The 18,992-nt window shown below is 41.4% G+C and overlaps 1 protein-coding gene across 1 annotated transcript in view; it reads left to right on the forward strand.

Annotated features, from left to right (window-relative positions):
- Positions 1–18,992, forward strand: part of odad2 (outer dynein arm docking complex subunit 2) — a 394,037-nt gene that overhangs the window by 130,759 nt on the left and 244,286 nt on the right. The window contains 1 exon segment of the mRNA XM_037694246.1: positions 17,124–17,277. Coding sequence (XP_037550174.1) covers positions 17,124–17,277 — 154 coding nt within the window.

An 18,992-nucleotide genomic window follows, 5' to 3' on the forward strand; every position in this document is an offset into this window, starting at 1 on the left:
GTAAAGAGTGATGTGACATCAAAAGAGACCATTGTTTCATCAGTCTCCATGATGACATCCCTCACCTTGTCCACAAAGTCCATGGCCAGATATTTGGCGTCTGTACTCATCCCTTTAGTTGGCAGCTCAGAACACCACATACCATGGACCAATACGGCGATTGCGATCTATAGACAGATCACAAAGGCAATATCAGTAGATCGCACAGCGAAATAGACATCAGACCTTTTTTTACTTTTTTTTCCAATCTTTTTAAATAGACATCAGACGATTCATCCATCTTCACTATGCAAATTGTCACTTGATTGACATACAGGTTAGCCAATCTGAGTCCGACTTTTTCTGACACAGGTCACCATGCATGTGCAAACAACGGCACCCATGATTGAATCAGAGACCGGATGTTTTCTGACGCATAGGGCACCATGCATGCACATTCATCCGTGCTAAAAACAAACAAGATGACTCGTAACAGCCTCCAATGTATTTCTAAACTCAAGAAAGTGTGTAAAATGAGTTGAGGAGCTGTACCAAGAAAGAAGCAAAAAATCTACATTTCCATATGGAATGTGGGGAGGACTTTTTTTTCACAATGTCATATTCGAAGTGCGTTTCACCAGAGCGGCATTTTTGGTCTATTCATAAATACTAAGACACTGACTTCTTTCTGAAAATTGAGCTGAGAAAGAAAACGGTGAAGGAACTAAAATCCTAGTTATCTGGACAACAGTCATTTTTCTTACAGCTGACCAGCAGCAAAGCATCAGTCCGGGTGAGTCACTTTAATAATTGCTAAACACAAGAAGTCTTTTCAAAATAGAGAGATGGTAAAAGAGGCATTCGTTGAAGCAGTTGACACGTTGTTCTGAGACTTTAAAAACAAACCAGAAATACAGAAAAACATTAAACTAAATATACACTAAGCATTCATAACATAAATAAATTATGTCGAACATCAGCACAAACATGAACATGAGTCTGTGTGAGCAGATGAGCACGCATGAACCCATCAACATTGAAACAGATCAGCAGCAACATGAAACAGATCAGCAGCAACGATGTGATTTTTTTTCACAGTGATTATTCTGGTTAGAGATTCATGAGTCTAAAAGCCTCAGGGTAGAAGATGTTCCTCAGTCTAGTGGTTCTACACTTAATGCTCCTCAACCTTCTTCCTGAGGGGAGTGGGGCAAAAAGTGTGTGTGCTGGGTGAGTGGGGTCCTTCATGATGCAGGTGGCCCTCTTCCTGCATCTAGAGGTGTAGATGTCTGTGATGGTGGGGAGACTGACTCCGACAGTCATCAAGTTCACACGAGAAGATGTAAAAAATGGCTGGTTGGCTTTCTTGGACTGTGAGGTCTCAGTCTCTGTTAGAGGACATTTGCAAACAGAGGTGTACCTCAAACCCACCCACACAGACGAGTATTTGCAGTTTGACTCCCATCACCCTTCGGAGCACAAGTTGGGAGTCATCAGGACTCTATACCACAGAGCAGACAGCATCCCCACTAACTCAGGAGCCAGGCAGAAATAGAAATCCCACACAAGACAGGCTCTAGAGCAATGTGGATATCCTAACTGGGCCTTCCTGAAAGCAGAGAAGAAACCCAAACAGGACTCCAGTCAGCCTTCAGGTGAAAAGGAGGAACCCAGACCCAGACCAGTGGTCATTCTGCATGTTGAGGGAGTATCAGAGAAACTGAGATGTTTATTTTCTAAACACAACGTCCCAGTGGCTTTTAAACCCCAAAATACATTAAAGCAAAGACTGGTTCATCCCAAAGATCCAGTCCCCCGGCACAGAGTAATATTGTGTATGCTGTTCAGTGTCAGGAGGGCTGTGATCAGTCTTACATGGGGAAACTAAACAGCCACTGGCAAAAAGGATGGCCCAGTACAGAAGAGCAACAACATCAGGCCAGGACTCTGCGGTCTACACTCATCTCCAGGCCAGCGGTCACTCTTTCAGGGATGAAGATGTTCACATCCTGGATAGAAAGGAACGATGGTTTGAGAGAGGAGTAAAGGAGGTCATCTTTGTGAAAATAAATCATCCATCATTAAACGGGGTGGAGGCCTCCGGGTTCAAATGTCCCCCTCTCACAATGCTGTTGTTGCTAGTATCACTCAGCCTCCTGTGAATAGTAAACAGCCATCAGTGTGCTAATGATCCATCGTTAGGCTGATGGTCCTTCTTGATCATGTGAACAGCTGGTTTTGGTTGTCAGCAGCAAAACTGGTTGTCCACTCTCAGAAGGTGCTATTTATAAGACTGAGCTGAATTCAGCACCTCAGACTGAGGAAGTACTGAGGAAGTCTTTCGGATGAAAGACTAAACGTTTCTACATTTTGTTTTGTTTTGTTTTTTGAATGTGCAGAAGACCAGATTTAACTTTTTTAGATTCTTCTACCTGGATTATTGAGCATGCATCAGGGTAACTGCCACAGTTTATTTTATGTTTCACATTCATATGGCATGCACTGTTTGTTTAATTATATGTAGTTTTACATGTCACCTGTAGTTGGTGCTGTATTCAGGTGTGAAAGGTAACCAGAAGAAGTCAGTCTGTAGCCATGATGTTAGTATCAGCAAGGAAGCATGGACTTTTAAGTTAAAGAAAAGAGTTAAAAGAAGCTGAAACCAAAGAAACAAGTCTAATTCCTTTAGGTAACACACAGCCAACGTGGTATGTTTGTTTTATTTCTGTATTTTGTTTTACATTGAGTGTACAACATTTGATTTTAATGTTTTTTGTTTATTTTTCTCAAGAGTTAATTGCTTTATTTTGTGTATCCTCCTTACCAACAAAGTCCATGCTCAATAATCCAGACATACAATCCAACAATTTTCAGTCAGGTCATCTGGACAGTTTCTTTCTTTCTTTTTTTTTGTTGTTGTTTTTTTTCTGAAAAGTTTCACCTTCCATCCAGAAGGCTTCATCAGTCAAGAAAACCCACAACACAAAACTGATTCTTTCCCCAACAGCTTACTCCAAAGTGGAACAAACCAGTTATGTTGGTGCTGTATCTTTTTTAGTTTTCACGTATCAGATCTTAATAAATTCATCAGTTTGAGGAAATCACTTGCATCTGGGCGTGCTTGAAAGGAGTTATAGTGAAAACTTGACTGTTCATCAGCATGACTGGAGAAGCTGCGTGAAGCTGACACCCCACTCACGAGCGGAGAGCATGTAAGGCGGTCAGAACAAAGGACCAGCCGGCTTGTCGGGGCATGAACAGCACATGCACGAGGCGGAGCTGCAATCGAGACATTTGAGCTATGAGCACACACCTAGGGACGTAAGGAGAGCACAGTTTGAGAAGCAGCTTTCAAGATAAGGCCACAAACAGCAGTTTAAGTAAAAAAGCAAGCTTGAGAGTTGATAAAGCAAACTGTGATTGAAAACAAGGTTCTTGTAACAAACTGGTTTATCTGTTTATAATCTGACAGCTTCCTCACATGTAAAAGTGGTAAGTATTCAAGTTGAAAGGTTAATATTATTTTATTTTACATTTCAGTAGTACTTTTTTAAATGTAAATTTAAGGTGTTTGGATGAATGCTATTTTAATTTGTTTAAAATGATTAATACATTTGGTAATATTTAAGTTACATTTTTACCCAACACTATTACAGTTATAAGTTACATTGCCATTATAAGTAATTAATGTTGTTGTTAACTATTCGATGTTAAAAGAGACATTCAGTTTACTACTTTTCCATACATGTTTATTTATTTGTTGGACATTTAAATGACTGAGCCAAATCAGCCACCAATTCAACTTGAGACTAGCACAGACTCAAATTAATCTTGAAGGACAAGAAGTTAACCCTGAAGCTTCACAAAATACTGTGTCCCAACTAAGAAACACAAGAGTCAAAACTTTTACAGCGAAAGGGAAAGAAATGCAAGATAATAAAGTTAAACGGCTTCAGCAGAGATTTGATTACATTTTTGCAAAATGGAGAACACATGCCAAATCATCTAAGTCACACTGTCACTGTCACACTGTCACAATCAGAACTGAGGACCTTCTTAATGATATTATTGGAGATGTTACAGGCCTCTCTGCAGATGTCCAGTGAGTATACAATGAGCTACGTAAACTTTCACCTCCTGATCAAGAGCCACTTCGCAAATTAGACGTCTGTGTTCAAATCTCTGCGGCGACAAGTTACATGGATGGAAAGGTGACAGAAGAGGAGTAAGGTTGGCCAGATGTAGATGTCTTTGATTCAACTATCAGTAAGTCATGCACCTCTGAACATTCCAGTCAATCCTCTGCAAAACACCAGGAAGCCGTGGCAGAATCAGTTGCAAGTTAAGCAGTTTTAGAATATTAGAAGAACAAGAAGTTGAGCAGTTGAGCTGGGAGCACACATGTAGGGACATAAGGAGAGCACAGTTTGAAGCCAAACATCCAGAAGACTAAAAAGAGAGGAAGAGGAACTTAAGCTGAGAATGCAAAGAGAAGAAGATGAAGCTAAGTTTAAGGCTAAACAAGATTAAGAATATGCAGTGTTACAAAGGTTACTTGATGAAAAGAAATGAAAGTTTCAGCATTTATAAAAATTGAAAGATCTACGTGTAGCACAAGCAAAGAAGGATGTAAGTATATGACTCATTAAGTTTGCCAGAGGAGCACAAGGTGGGCATAATAAAAGCAACTACAGAAAGTAAGGCCCTTGCACATGTAAGTGTTCCACTTCAAAGGCACACTATCTTACAAGGTGCAACCACACCCACAAATGATCAAGGCATTCGCTAGTGCATTAAATGCTAGTAGACTACCTGTTCCAGAACCATCAATCTTTAATGGAGATCCATTAAGAAACAGTGATTGGACGCTCTCGTTCCATACACTCATCGATCAAAAGAAAATTCCAGAGAATGATAAAATATTCTATCTTCGCAAATATGTGAGCAGACAAGCAAATAGTGCACTGGATGAATATCTAAAACAGTTAAGTCTGGTCCTCTGGACATTCAAAAAACAAAACAAACACAAAAAAGTAGAAACGTTTCGTCTTTCATCCAAAAGACTTCTTCAGTCTGACTGCTGCTCAGTCTTATAAATAGCACCTTCTCATAGTGGATCAACCAGTTTGCTGCTGACAGCCAAAACTAGCTGTTCACATGTTCAAGGAGGACCATCAGCCTAACAATGGATCGTTGGCACCCTGATGGCTGTTTGCTATTCACAGGGGGCTGAGTGATTCTAGCAATAACAGCATTGTAAGAGGGGGCCAGTTGAACCCGGAGGCCTCCGCCCCGTTTAATGATGGACAGTTTCTTTTCACAAAGATGGCCTCCTTTACTCCTCTCTCAAAACATAGTTCCTTTCTATCAAGGATGTGAACATCTTCATCCCTGAACGAGTGACCGCTGGCCTGGAGATGATTGTAGACCGCAGAGTCCTGGCCTTATGATGTTGCTCTTCTGTGCTGGGCCATTCTTTTGGCCAGTGACTGTTTAGTTTCCCCGATGTAAGACTGATCACAGCCCTCCTGACACTGAACAGCATACACAATATTACTCTGTTTGTGCCGGGGGACTGGATCTTTGGGATGAACCAGTCTTTGCTTTAATGTATTTTGGGGTTTAAAAGCCACTGGGACATTGTTTTTAGAAAATTAACGTCTCAGTTTCTCTGATACTTCCGCAACATACGGAATGACCACTGGTCTGGGTTCCTCCTTTTCACCTGATGGCTGGCTGGAGTCCTGTTTGGGTTTCTTCTCTGCTTTCAGGAAGGCCCAGTTAAGATATCCACATTGCTCTAGAGCCTGTCTTGTGTGGGATTTCTCCTTCTGTCTGGCTCTTGATTTAGTGGGGACGCTGTCTGCTCTTTGGTACAGAGTCCTGATGACTCCTAATTTATGCTCCAAAGAGTGATGGGAGTCAAACTGCTAATACTGGTCTGTGTGGGTGAGTTTGGGGTACACCACAGTTAGCAAATGTCCTCCCTCAGGAACTGAGACCTCACAGTCCAAGAAATCCAATCTGTCATTTTTTACATCTTCTCATGTGAACTTTATATATTTATCCAAAGAGATGATGTGATCAGTGAAATGTTGGACTTCCTGAGATTTAATTTTAACCCAGGTGCCATCAACATACCTGAACCAATGAATTGGTGGTGTCCCTGAAAAGAATGTCAAGGCTCTTTTCTACCTCCTCCATGTACAGGTTGGCCACAATAGGATAAACTGGAGACCCCATAGCACACCCATGTTTCTGCCTATAATATTGCTCCCCATATGTGAAGTAGGTTGACTGCATTGTACAGTTTCAAGAGTTGACACAGTTGCTCTGTGGAAAGCATCATCAACAGGAATGCACGTAAAGAGTGATGTGACATCAAAAGAGACCATTGTTTCATCAGTCTTCATGATGACATCCCTCTTCTTATCCACAAAGTCCATGATCTTCTTTATGTGGTGTTCTGAGCTGCCAACTAAAGGGATGATTACAGATGTCAGATATTTGGAAACATTGTAAGTGACAGAGTTAATCATGCCGACAATTGGTCTTAAAGGTACACCTTGTTTGTGGATTTTAGTAAAACATACAGTCTAGGTGTGGACTCCCCTGGGTACAGTCTGTGGTACAGAATATGGTCAATAGCCTTATCCTGCTCCAAAACTTTCAGGCAATCTATCAACTTCTTCTTGTAGCCACTTCTTAGATCTTTTTCAGTGGCTCATAAGTGGTTAAGTCACTAAGCAGTGTCATAACTTTTTCATGACAGTCTTTCTGGTTTAAAATCACTGTGCACCTGCCTTTGTCTGCTGAGAGAACAATTATGTTTTTGTTTTTGCTAAGAGTGGTGAGTCCATCCCTCTCCTCTCTACTGATGTTGGAAGGTGGTAGTTTGGCATTGCTGAGGCAGGCTGAAACTTTGATTCTGAGTTGTTCTGCTTCACACTCTTTAATTTTGTTGTTGCGGATGGCTGATTCTATGGCTGTGATCATCTCCACCAGAGGAATTCTACTTGGTACAACCATAAATTTCAGTACCCTGGCAAGAATCTCTGTCTCTGGCTGGGTGAGCTGTCTGTCAGATAAATTCTTCACCCACTTTTCTGTCTTTCTGGCATGTAACTGTCTACTGGAGTGTTGTCTTACACTGAATGTGTTGTTATTGGAATTGTGATAGTGTTGGTGAGTTATCAGTAAATTAAACTGGTTTTGTTGTCAAGTCTTGGACTTGACATGCTGTGCTAAGCGTGCCTGATCTGTACAGTCCATCACTTGCTGAAGTATGGTCTGATCTAGGCACGTTGTTAGTTTTTGTTTAAAGTGCTCTTCTTTGGCCTTCAAGGCCTCAATAATAAAATTGGTCTGTCTCACCCGTTCATTCAGCAGCTGGGTTTGTGCCTTCTGACGGATCTTGCTTGCCCGGTGTCCACTGACAGAAGATTTCAGCTCCAGGCTCATGGGAACGATGCCACTGGATGGATACTTCCTGCTTGGAACTGAATCCACCTATGCTGCTGCATGGAAAACACTTGATGAAAGATATGGGAATCCATTCTTAATTGCAAAGGCCTATAGAGATAAGCTTCAAGCTTGGCCCAATGTCTCATCAAAGGACAGTATAGGGTTCAGAGATCTTGCAGACTTCCTACGGAGTTGTGAAGCAGCCATGGTCCATACCAAGTCATTAGAGATCTTAAATGGGAGACTGCAATGAAGCCAAGATTCAACTTGTCTGCTGGATTCCTTAGATAGAGAACTTTACTAATTGGCTTTTATGTATATGAATGTTCCTGTAAAGTGCCCTGAGACAACTTTGTTGTGATTTGGCGCTATATAAATAAACTGAATTGAAATTGAAATTGAAATTGAAATGACTGCAATGAGAACAGAAAGATCCTTTCCAAGTTACCAGATTGGTTGACTGCTAGTTGGAACCATAAGAATATCGAAATCGAAGAAGAGACCAATATGTTTCCCACACTTAGTCAGTTTGTATCATTCCTAACGAGAGAAGCAAAGATTGCTTGTAACCCTGTTACATCATTGCTGTCACTGAAGCAAAGCAACTCAGACAATTTGGAAAAGTTAAAAACTATAAGACAAATTAATGTTGAAGCTAAATCTTTAGCCGCAACTTCACAAGAGACAACAGCTTTTACATGTATGTTCTGTAAAAAGCCCAAACGTCTCTTCAGAAATGCAGGAGTTTTTTTGAAAAGGATGTGACAGACAAAGTTAATTTTTTTCAAACAGAAAAATTATGCTTTGGTTGTTTCAAGCCAGGCCATCACTCGAAAAGCTGTACCAACAGAAGTGTTGGTGAGAAGTGCAGCAAAAGACATCCTAGCTGCTTACACGAAGATCGTAGCAAAGAAGAACAAAGACCACCACAAGAGCAAATAGCTTCAAGAAACGAAAGACAACGTCAAAGGAATCAAGCTCAAATCCAAGAAATGACAACTATAGCTACAACAAACAGTTATACATCAAGAAGGTAACACACACACACACACACACACAAAAGAAGGTAACACACAAACAGCAGCAATAATTCCTGTTTGGCTTTCATCTATTACACAACCTATACAAGAAGTCCTCGTATACGTCTTACTTGACTCTCAAAGGGATACAACCTTTGTTCTCAGTGAAGTTGTAAAATCCCTAGAAACCACTAAAGAGCCAGTAAAGCTTGAGTTGTCTACCATGGCATCAAGGACTACAGTTGTTTGGTCTCAAAGATTAAAGGATCTACATGTTTGTGACTTCTATTCAAGCAACCGGATCAGTCGATTGTCAGCGTTCGCAAGAGAGTTTATTCCAGCCAACAACTATCACATTCCAACAAATGAGACGGCAAAGGTTTGGCCACATCTCAAACACCTCCAAGCAGAAATTGCTCCTTTGCCAGAATGTGAGGTGGGTCTATTAATCGGATATAACTGCTCACAAGCACTGCTCGCAAGAGAAGTTGTGTCAGGCAGGGAAGATGAGCCTTATATTCAACGCACAGATCTCAGCTGGAGCACAGTTGGACAAAGCAGTCCATACCTGAACTATTGAGATCCCATTGGTGTCAGTCATCGTGTTATAGTGAGGAAAGTTATTCCAGATCACACGCCTTCTGTTGATCTTCGAGTCAAGTCCACTACACAAACTGAATGCATGCAAGTAAGAGATGTTACTTCTTCAGAGATTGTTAAAGCACTGGAGTTAGACTTCTCAGAAAAGGAGAAGGATGACAATCGTATCTCAACATGATCTCAAGTTTCTTTCGAAACTCAAAGAAGGCATCAAACTAAACAAAAGCGGTCACTATGAAATGCCACTGCCATTTCGTGATGACCGACCTAAGTTACCGGATAACAAAGTATGCACCACTTGAAATGTCTGGAGAGAAGAGTAACAAAGAACGAAACATATTACAATGACTGCATCAAGTTCATGGATGATATAATCTCTTGAGCTGCTGCAGAAAATATCCCTAAAGAAGAGTTAAACAGCAGCCCTATGTGGTATATTCCACACCACGGGGTCGATCACCCACACAAACTAGGGAAAGTCCAAGTGGTATTTGACTATTGGGCTAAGTACCAAGACACAACCCTCAATGACCATCTGTTAACTGGCCCTGACTTGACGAACACATTGGTGGGTGTTCTCTGTCACTTCTGTAAGGGGTCAATCACATTCATGTGTGATGTTTCACCAATTTGGATTAAAAAGAGAAGACCAGGATTACCTGTGTTTTTTATGGTGGGAGCAAGGAACCCTGGACATGAAACCATCGATTTACCGAATGAAAGTCCACTGTTGCTTACTAATGGAAAATGGTTAAAGTCGCAGAAGTCTACCCTGGATCACACTATAGGGTAAGAAAGGTCAGATTATTAGTTAGAGTACATTAAACAAACAGGGTAAACATACAAAAAAGACAGTTTCACTTGACTGACCTGTACATAAGGTTGTTGTTTTTCTTGAAGCAGGGTAACATTTTTGTTTGTTTCATTTTTAAAGTGCCAGTTTGATTTAGAGAAATCCCACATACAGGATGTGTGATTTGGTGGGAATGTAACCGCCATAGTTTATTATATGTTTCACATTCATTTGCCTTGTACTGTTTGTTTAATTATATGTAGTTTTACATGCCACCTGTAGTTGGCGCTGTATTCAGGTGTGAAATGTAACGCTGCATTCAGGTGTGAAAAGTAACCAGAAGTCAGTCGGTAGCAATGCTATGAGTATCAGCAAGGAATCATGGACTTTAAAGTTAAAGAAAAGAGTTAAAAGAAGCCGAAACGAAGAAACAAGCCTAATTCCTTTTGGTAGCACACAGCCAATGAGGTATGTTTGTTTTATTTCTGAATTTTGTTTTACATTGAGTGTACAAGTGTTTGATATTAATATTTTTTTCTTTATTTTTCTTAAGAGTTAATTGTTTTATTTTGTGTGTCTTCTTTAGTTTTCATGTATTGAATCTTAATAAATTCATCAGTTTGAGGAAACCACTTGTATCTGGGCATCCTTGAAAGGAGTTATATTGTGTTTACATAAACAAAGGTTGGTCCACAAACTGTACGCTGATAAACAGTACATGCTCAATGTGTCGACCACATTATTTATAGGGATGCACCAATCCACTTTTTTAAATTCCGATCCGATCCCGATACCTAGAACTGAGTATCGGCCGATACCAATCCAGTTCCGATATCATGATCATCACTGATTTTATATGAGGCTGTAATAATCTCCTCTCAAGTACAATTTGTACAAATATATGCATGCATGTCCAAAAAGGCAACTTGGGGTAAGTTTTATTAATGTTGGATAAGTTTTAAAGTTAGAATTAAATTCTGCTAACACAAAACATGTTTCTTTTTATTCCTAGCTTTAAAGTGGATATTAAAGTGATTAATTTAAGTGATTGTTTAAAGTTGTTTTTTTTTAAATAAGGGACAGATATAAGAATTTTTTCTTCTTTCTGCACTCTTTTCATTCAATGTTTTCTTTTTGATGATTTTTTTTTTAAATTTTGTTTCATTTAAATGAATGAATAAATGAATTAAATAAAATAAAATGTTAAATGGCTTCAAACACCTGCTAAGTTCATGGCATAAACCAACAGACATGTTCCTGTTTTTAGTATTTTACATCACTTTATAATGTAGCTGTTTATGTTTTTAATATATATAATTTTCAAATAATGTTTTTTTATGATTGTCTACTGTTGTATTGATAAATATCTCCTGGAGGGTAAACTATATCTTGGATGCAAGTATCAAGCTGCGAAATCTATTGTTTTCTACAACTGATAGTGGTTGGTCATGAATCATGATGAAGTTTAGCAACTTCTCTGTAAACATTTGAGCTCTGTGGTTTCAGCGACGTCTACTTCTTGTTCAATCCGAAGCAAGCAGCCTGATTTGGGGCAGCCACGCTCAGTTTGTCCCTCCTCAGAGACGGGCAGACTGAGCTGGGCAGATTGGACGCGGCTGACCGGTGTCGAGTCGCCTCTTTCGGTTTGACCAAAGAGTACTGCCCCGCTGAGGCCACGGCGCTTGGATGTCCATCGTAAAACTAACTTTAGCGTGGTTTAATGTGGCGCTATGGCTCTGCAGACATTGCACAATGCTGTGTTGTGGTGTTTTTAGTGTAAAATACTTCCACACAGCGGACATGTTTAGATGAAAAGTTTGTTAGCTGTTAGCCACAGTGCTGCTAACTCAGTCCTCATGTTGTAGCTGGCTGCAAACTATGAACTGGATTTCCTGAATGTGAGGTGGGTCTTATTACTTTGGGTTCATGAGACACGCCGCCATTCGGGAAATCCATTCCATTGTTTGAAGCCAACATGCATCATGGATCGGAAATATCGGCAGATGGATTGGAAAATCCGATACGGAAATTATGCTGGTATCAGAGGCTGATACTGGATCGGATCTGCCCCATCCCTAATTATTTACCTACCTCGCGAGTTTACGGCGGTGTTTATACTAGCTGTTTACATAGCTCCGGACAATAAGGCTAAAGACACCCTGAAGAAGCTAAATAATAACATCAACTCGCTTCAGAACAAACACCTGCAGGCTTTTAATGTGGTGGCTAGTGATTTTAACTATATAAATCTGAAGGAGACACTGCCAAGTCTTTATCAGCATGTGACCATTCCTATAAGAGAAAATAACATAGTAGACCCTGTTTACGCCAACGTGAAAGACACATATAAAGCTGTACCCCGCTCCCACCCCTGACTCTCTGATCACATATCAATCTTTCTAGCTCCTGCTTACATTCCCCCGCTGAGATGCTCCAGATCAACACAAAATAGATTAATGGGGTGGGTAAGAAACAGTGACTATTTTAAGGGACTGCTTTCAACACACGGACTGGCAGGTATTCAGGGAAGCTGCTGTCAAGGAGGTAGGGGCGCTAAACTTGGAAGAATACGCATCCTCAGTCCTGTGTTACATTTCTAAGTGTACTGATGACGTCACCACCTTCAGGAATGTAAAGAGCTATCCGAATCAAAAGCTCTGGCTGAATGCAGAGGTTCACACCCTGCTGAGAGCCAGGGACACTTCCTTCAGATCTGGCAATTCACAGGAGCTGAGGAAGACGAGGTTAGAGCTGGATGCTGGTATTAAAAGGGCCAAAGCAGCATATGCACAGAAGATCCAGGGACACGTCTTCTCACAAAACACATAGAACATGTGGAAGGGCATTAAGCACATAACAGATTATAAAGGCAGAGGTTCACAATGCCCTAGGGATCCATCTTTGCCTGATGCTCTCAATAGATTCTATACACGCTTTGAGGACCCAAACAGACCACCCAGCACCAGACTCACCTGATCACAAGAAGAAGAGTTCCTCAGTGTGATCTCAGCAGAATTAAAAAGTACTTTCAGGAGGATCAATCCTCACAAGGCAAGTGGCCAGGACATCATCCCAGGGAAGGTGCTGAAAGACTGTGCCGATCAGCTCTGCGAGGTGCTGGCCGACATATTTAACTCTTCCCTCACAATGGCAAAAATTCCCACATGCCTCAAGACTGTCACCATTATCCCAGTTCCAAAGAGCTCTACAGTGACTGGCCTGAATGACTATCGGCCAGTAGCCCTTACGCCGATAGTCACTAAATGCTTTGAAAAACTGGTCATGACCCACATCAAAGCTAACATCAACGTGGACCCTCACCAGTATGCATACCGTGAGAATCAATCAACAGAGGATGCAATCTCCTCTGTGGTCCACACTGCTCTCACCCACTTGGATTCCTACGTCCGTATGCTTTTTGTGGACTTCACATCTGCCTTCAACACTATGATTCCCCAGACCCTGATGGACAAACTAATCACTCTAGGACTAAATCACTCGCTATGCAACTGGGTCCTAGACTTCTTAACCATCAGACCACAATCTGTGAAAATCCACAACTTCTCCTCCTCCACCATAACCCTCAGCACGGGTTCCCCCAAGGGTTGTGTGTTAAGACCCCTCCTGTTCACTCTGCTAACATATGACTGCGTACGACCGATCCAGGAAATAATGATGAGTCCAGCTGCAGGCAGGAGATGGAACACATGGAGAGCTGGTGCAGGACGAATAACCTTCACATCAGTGTGAATTGATGTCAAAGTGATGTGAAGGACCATGTGAACGTGAATGGTTGTGGACTTCAGAAGGAATAGACACAGCTACCCCCTAAGCCCCCCCCCCCCCCCCCGGATCATAAGAGGATTTGCATTTGCAGTGGAAGTGCTCTCCAGCTACAAGTACTTGGGTGTGCACCTGAATGACAACCTCAGCTGGATCAACAACACTACCAGCCTGATCATGAAAGCACATCAGAGACTCTACTTCCTCAGGTGGCTGAGGTGAGCTGGACTGGGAAGCTCAGTCCTCACCTCCTTTTACAGGTGTGCAGTGGAGAGCATCCTGTGCTCCATCATCAACGTGTGGCATGGAGGCTGCACAGCTGCAGAAAGAAAAGCTTTGCAGAGAGTGGTGAAAGCTGCACAGAAGAATGTTGGAGTCAGCCTCCCCACCATCACAGACATCTATACCTGCAGATGCAGGAAGAGGGCCACCTGCATCATGAAGGACCCCACACACCCAGCTCACACACTTTTTACCCCGCTCCCCTCAGGCAGAAGGCTTAGGAGCATTAATCAAGTCAAGTCAGATTTATTTATATAGCACATTTAAAACAGAAACCATTACCAAAATGCTTAACAAAAAGATCACAGCATCAAATAAAAAGTAACAAGATATATTTACAGCACATGGAATAAAAATATTAAACACAAAACACAATTAGAAACAATGAAATACAAAATCAGATCACCCAGTGTCAAAAGTCAAGGAATAATAACAAAAAAGCATCAACTCGGTCAGAAAGAATGAAATACTAAATCAGATTAGGAATAAAACAGCAAGCATAAACACAATCAGAATCAATGAAATACTAAATCTAAATCCGATCACCCAGTATTAAGTGCCAATGAGTATAGGTGTGCTTTTAGTAGAGTTTTAAAAACGGAGACTGAAGTGGCCTGTCGAATGTTGATGGGCAGATTGTTCCAGAGTTTAGGGCCCACGTCTGAAAAGGCTCGATCTCCTCTGAGCTTCAGCTTGGTTTTTGGTACCACCAAAAGCAGCTGGTCTGATGATCTCAAAGCCCGAGAAGGAACATAAGGTTGAAGAAGGCCAGAGAGGTATGAGGGTGCGAGACCGTTAATGCACTGGAATGTCAGCAGGAGAATTTAAAAGTTTATTCTGACACGCACAGGAAGCCACTGAAGGGAGGCCAGAACCGGTGAAATGTGCTCAAACCTGCGAGTTCCTGTTAAAAGCCGAGCTGCAGCATTTTGTACGAGCTGGCGACGTGAAAAGGAAGCCTGATTGACCCCAACAAGCGCTTTACACTACAGTCTGTGCCTCATTTACCCATTCATACAGCACTCTACTAAATCTCTACAAAGCTAATTGAACAAAGCATTCTAATGAGACTAATCAGTGCTTTAGATTACATTCATACACTGATGGGACATACATCAGTGGCTATGAGGGGTTCAGTGTCTTGCCCAGGGACACTTTAGCATGTGACTGCTGGTGGATTCAAACCCCCAACTCTCGCATTGGAGGACGACTGCTCTAACCACTCAGCCACAGTCACCACAAGTGAGTTACAATTTTTATTTTTTTTTATTTTTTTTAGCCTTTATTTATCCAGGTTAGTCTCATTGAGCCACGAGAACTCATTTTCAAGAGAGACCTGTTTAGGGAGCAGATGGTGGGGTTAAGGGCCTTGCTCATGGGCCCAGAGTGGGGCGAATGATGGTGGGGGCAAGTGTGGGTGTTTCACCTACCCCACCCACAATTTTGATGTTGTCGGGGCCGGGGCGTGAACCGGCGATCTTCGGATCACAAGCCCACCTCTCTAACCTCTGCGCCACCACTCCCCTGATAGTGGGTGTCAATAGTCTAGTCAGGTTGTAATGAATGCATGGACTAATTTTTCAAGGTCACATCTGGACAGAACAGACTTAAGCTTTGCTATTTGCCTTAGCTGAAAGAAGCTTTTTTGTAGAATAGAGTTGATCTGTTTATTAAACTTAAAGTCCAAGTCTAACACTATGACGAGATTGGTAACCGACTACTTTAGATGTGGCTGAAGGGAGTACAGATTTCCAGGATCAGTGACAGTGGCAGAGCTGGTGTTAAACACAATTACCTCAGTTTTCTGATCATCAAAACTCAAGAAGTTTGAAGCCATCCAATTCAAGTCAGGTTCTTGTCTTGTGAGCATGCACATTCTCCAAGACACCCCCACCCCCCAAGCCAGTCCACCCACTATTTGCATTCCAGCATCGATCGGTTTACAAATTAAGCCCTGGTTATCCTCTTGTGGAACCAACTTCCAGTTTCTGTCCGTGGGGCTGACACATTGTCCAGTTTTAAGACTGGGCTTAAGACTTTCCTTTTTGATAAATCCTATAATTAATGTTGGCTTCTTATGCTGCCTTGGGATTAGACTGCTGGAGGACAAATTGACCTCATTTCCTTAAATGAATAGTTAAAATTGAATAGTTTTAATTTAATACTATTTCTATCTTAACGTGATTCTTGATCTGCCATTGTGTATCTTTTCCTACCAAACCCAGCCGGTCGAAGCAGATGACCGCTTGTCCTGAACCTGGTTCTGCTGAAGGTTTCTTCCTCATGAGGGCGTTTTTCCTTTCCACTGTTGTCTTCGTGCTTGCTCAAGATGAGAGTTCTGCGATGGAGTTAAACGGACTGTACTTATATAGCGCCTTTCTATCTTATTTCAAGATACTCAAAGCGCTTTACACTACAATCTGTGTCCTCATTTACCCATTCATACAGCACTCTTACTAGATCTCTACAAAGCTAATTGAACAAATCATTCTAATGAGACTAATCAGTGCTTTTAGATCAGCTTTGAGAGTTAAATTAAAAGCAGTCTGTTCCTCAGATAAATAATGTTAAATTATTATTTTTATATATGAATGTTTCTGGGGCAGCACAGTGGCGCAACTGGTAGAGCTGCTGCCTCTCAGCGAGCAGGTCCTTGGTTCAAACCCCGGTCCAGGGGCCTTTCTGGGTGGAGTTTGCATGTTCTCTCCGTGCATGCGTGGATTTTCTCCGGGTACTCCGGTTTTCTCCCACAGACCAAAAACATGCATGTTAGGCTGATTGGTAACTCTAAATTGTCCCTAGGTATGAGAGAGTGAATGTTTGTTTGTCTCGTTTGTCTCTATGTGGCCCTGTGATGGACTTGCGACCCGTCCAGGGTGTACCCCGCCCCTCGCACAGTGATTGCTGGACATGGGCACCAGTGACCCCCGTGACCCAAAATGGAACAAACGGGTAAAGATAATGGATGGATGGATGGATGAATGTTTCTGTTCATTGCCCTGAGATTACTTCTGTTGTGACTTGATGCTATATAACTGAAGAACATAACTGAATTTAAGTTAATCCCCCCCACCCCCCCACACACACAAATACATTAATGATTTTATATTTGCTTTCATTGTCTGGCTGTGTGTCATCTGTCCTACACACAATTGTTGCTCCATGTAGTCAGTAATGTGTTCTTATTTACTTTTGGTTTTCAGGAAATCCTCAGCAGAAGCTGCATTTGTGGCATATTTCAGCGACACTTCCTCTGAAAGTGATGAAGAAGAGGACCAACTAAAGTTCCACCCAGAGAGTAATATAGACCCATTTTCTCAATACTGGCAGATCCAGAAACTAGCAAGACATCTGAAGGTATGAGAACTTTACCTAAAACACTGTTGTTTCCTTCTTTACATGAAATTAAATTCACAATACTCTAAAAAAAGTTGTAACTCTTGAGTCAATAGCAGGCCAGAGTTTACAGGAAACAGGAAGTATTGACGGCAGCACCGTGGCGCAACTGGTAGAGCTGCTGCCTCTCAGCGAGCAGGTCCTTGGTTCAAACCCCGGTCCAGGGGCTTTTCTGGGTGGAGTTTGCATGTTCTCTCCGTGCATGCATGGGTTTTCTCCGGGTGCTCCGGTTTCCTCCCACAGACCAAAAACATGCATGTTAGGCTGATTGGTAACTCTAAATTGTCTCTAGGTGTGAATGAGAGAGTGAATGGTTGTTTGTCTTGTTTGTCTCTATGTGGCCCTGTGATGGACTTGCGACCCGTCCAGGGTGTACCCCGCCCCTCGCACAGTAATTGCTGGACATGGGCACCAGCGACCCCCGTGACCCAAAATGGAATAAGCGGGTTAAGATAATGGATGGATGGATGGATGAGGAAGGTATTGACTTGCTCATTTAACATTCACATTTCTAAAATCTCTGTTTTATAAAGACTTTTTATAATAATTTAGTATAAATTCCTTGTAATACATCTTAACATTAGTGCCATGAAGGCACAGTCAGAGAGAAACTGGATGTCAGATGAAATCAAATTGTCATCTGTTTCCATGTAAAGTGGTGTTTTGTTGTTTGCTGAAGTGTGTTGGATTAGCTCGTGGATTCTTGTTTTCAGAGGCCTGTTTGGTTGTTTGGGCAGGCCAAGACAGAGGGAATATTGTCTGACAGAAGCAGCTGTACACATCATTTGCTCACACCACAAAGACATTAAAATGAAGCACAGCTCTGAGAGATCTGACAGAGCATATGGTAAATATTAGTGTCAAAACATAGAAGGAAGAAAGAAAAGAAGACAGAACTCCACTGACCCAGACTGGCTAGAATAATAAAAATACCACAGACTACTTGACATCAGAGATTTCATCTCCCCCCTTCTCACCAAATGTGTTTCCTTTTTATCTGAACATTATCATTCAGACAGATTCTATTAGCAAACTACATTACAAATCTATCTTTTTTAATTCGACTTTTAAAAACTTTTATGGTTGTTCCATTTAAAATAAGTAACTTGTTATTTCAACATGTAATATTTAATTATAATAACGGAAATGCAATGATTTTACTAGAAACCGGATTCCAAAAAAGTTGGGACACTAAACAAATTGTGAATAAAAACTGAATGCAATGATGTGGAGATGGCAAATGTCAATATTTTATTCGTAATATAACATAGATGACAGATCAAAAGTTTAATCTGAGTAAATGTAACATTTTAAAGAAAAAAATGTTGATTCAAAATTGCACAGTGTCAACAAATCCCAAAAAAGTTGGGACAAGTAGCAATAAGTGGCTGGCAAATAGAAATTGAGCATATAACAAACAGCTCGAAGACCAATTAACACTTATTAGGTCAATAGAGCTTTGGAACATACGTCACTGCATTGGGGGTGGGGCGTTCCCGTCTCGACCGCCATGTTGACAACACTCAGAAAAAAAAAACCTCCGGTGTTTGTCTGTGGTGTCACCGCTGTACCCTCCTTCATAATGCTGAGAAGCAGCTCAAAACAAAGTGGACTATATCGTGACAAACTTCTCCCAGATGATTAAAAACGGTACTTGGAAAAAATAGGTAAAATTG

The sequence above is a fragment of the Nematolebias whitei genome, chromosome 20 (genome assembly GCF_014905685.2).
Source record: "Nematolebias whitei isolate Nwh7 chromosome 20, NemWhi1, whole genome shotgun sequence".
NCBI classification, from domain to species: domain Eukaryota; kingdom Metazoa; phylum Chordata; class Actinopteri; order Cyprinodontiformes; family Rivulidae; genus Nematolebias; species Nematolebias whitei.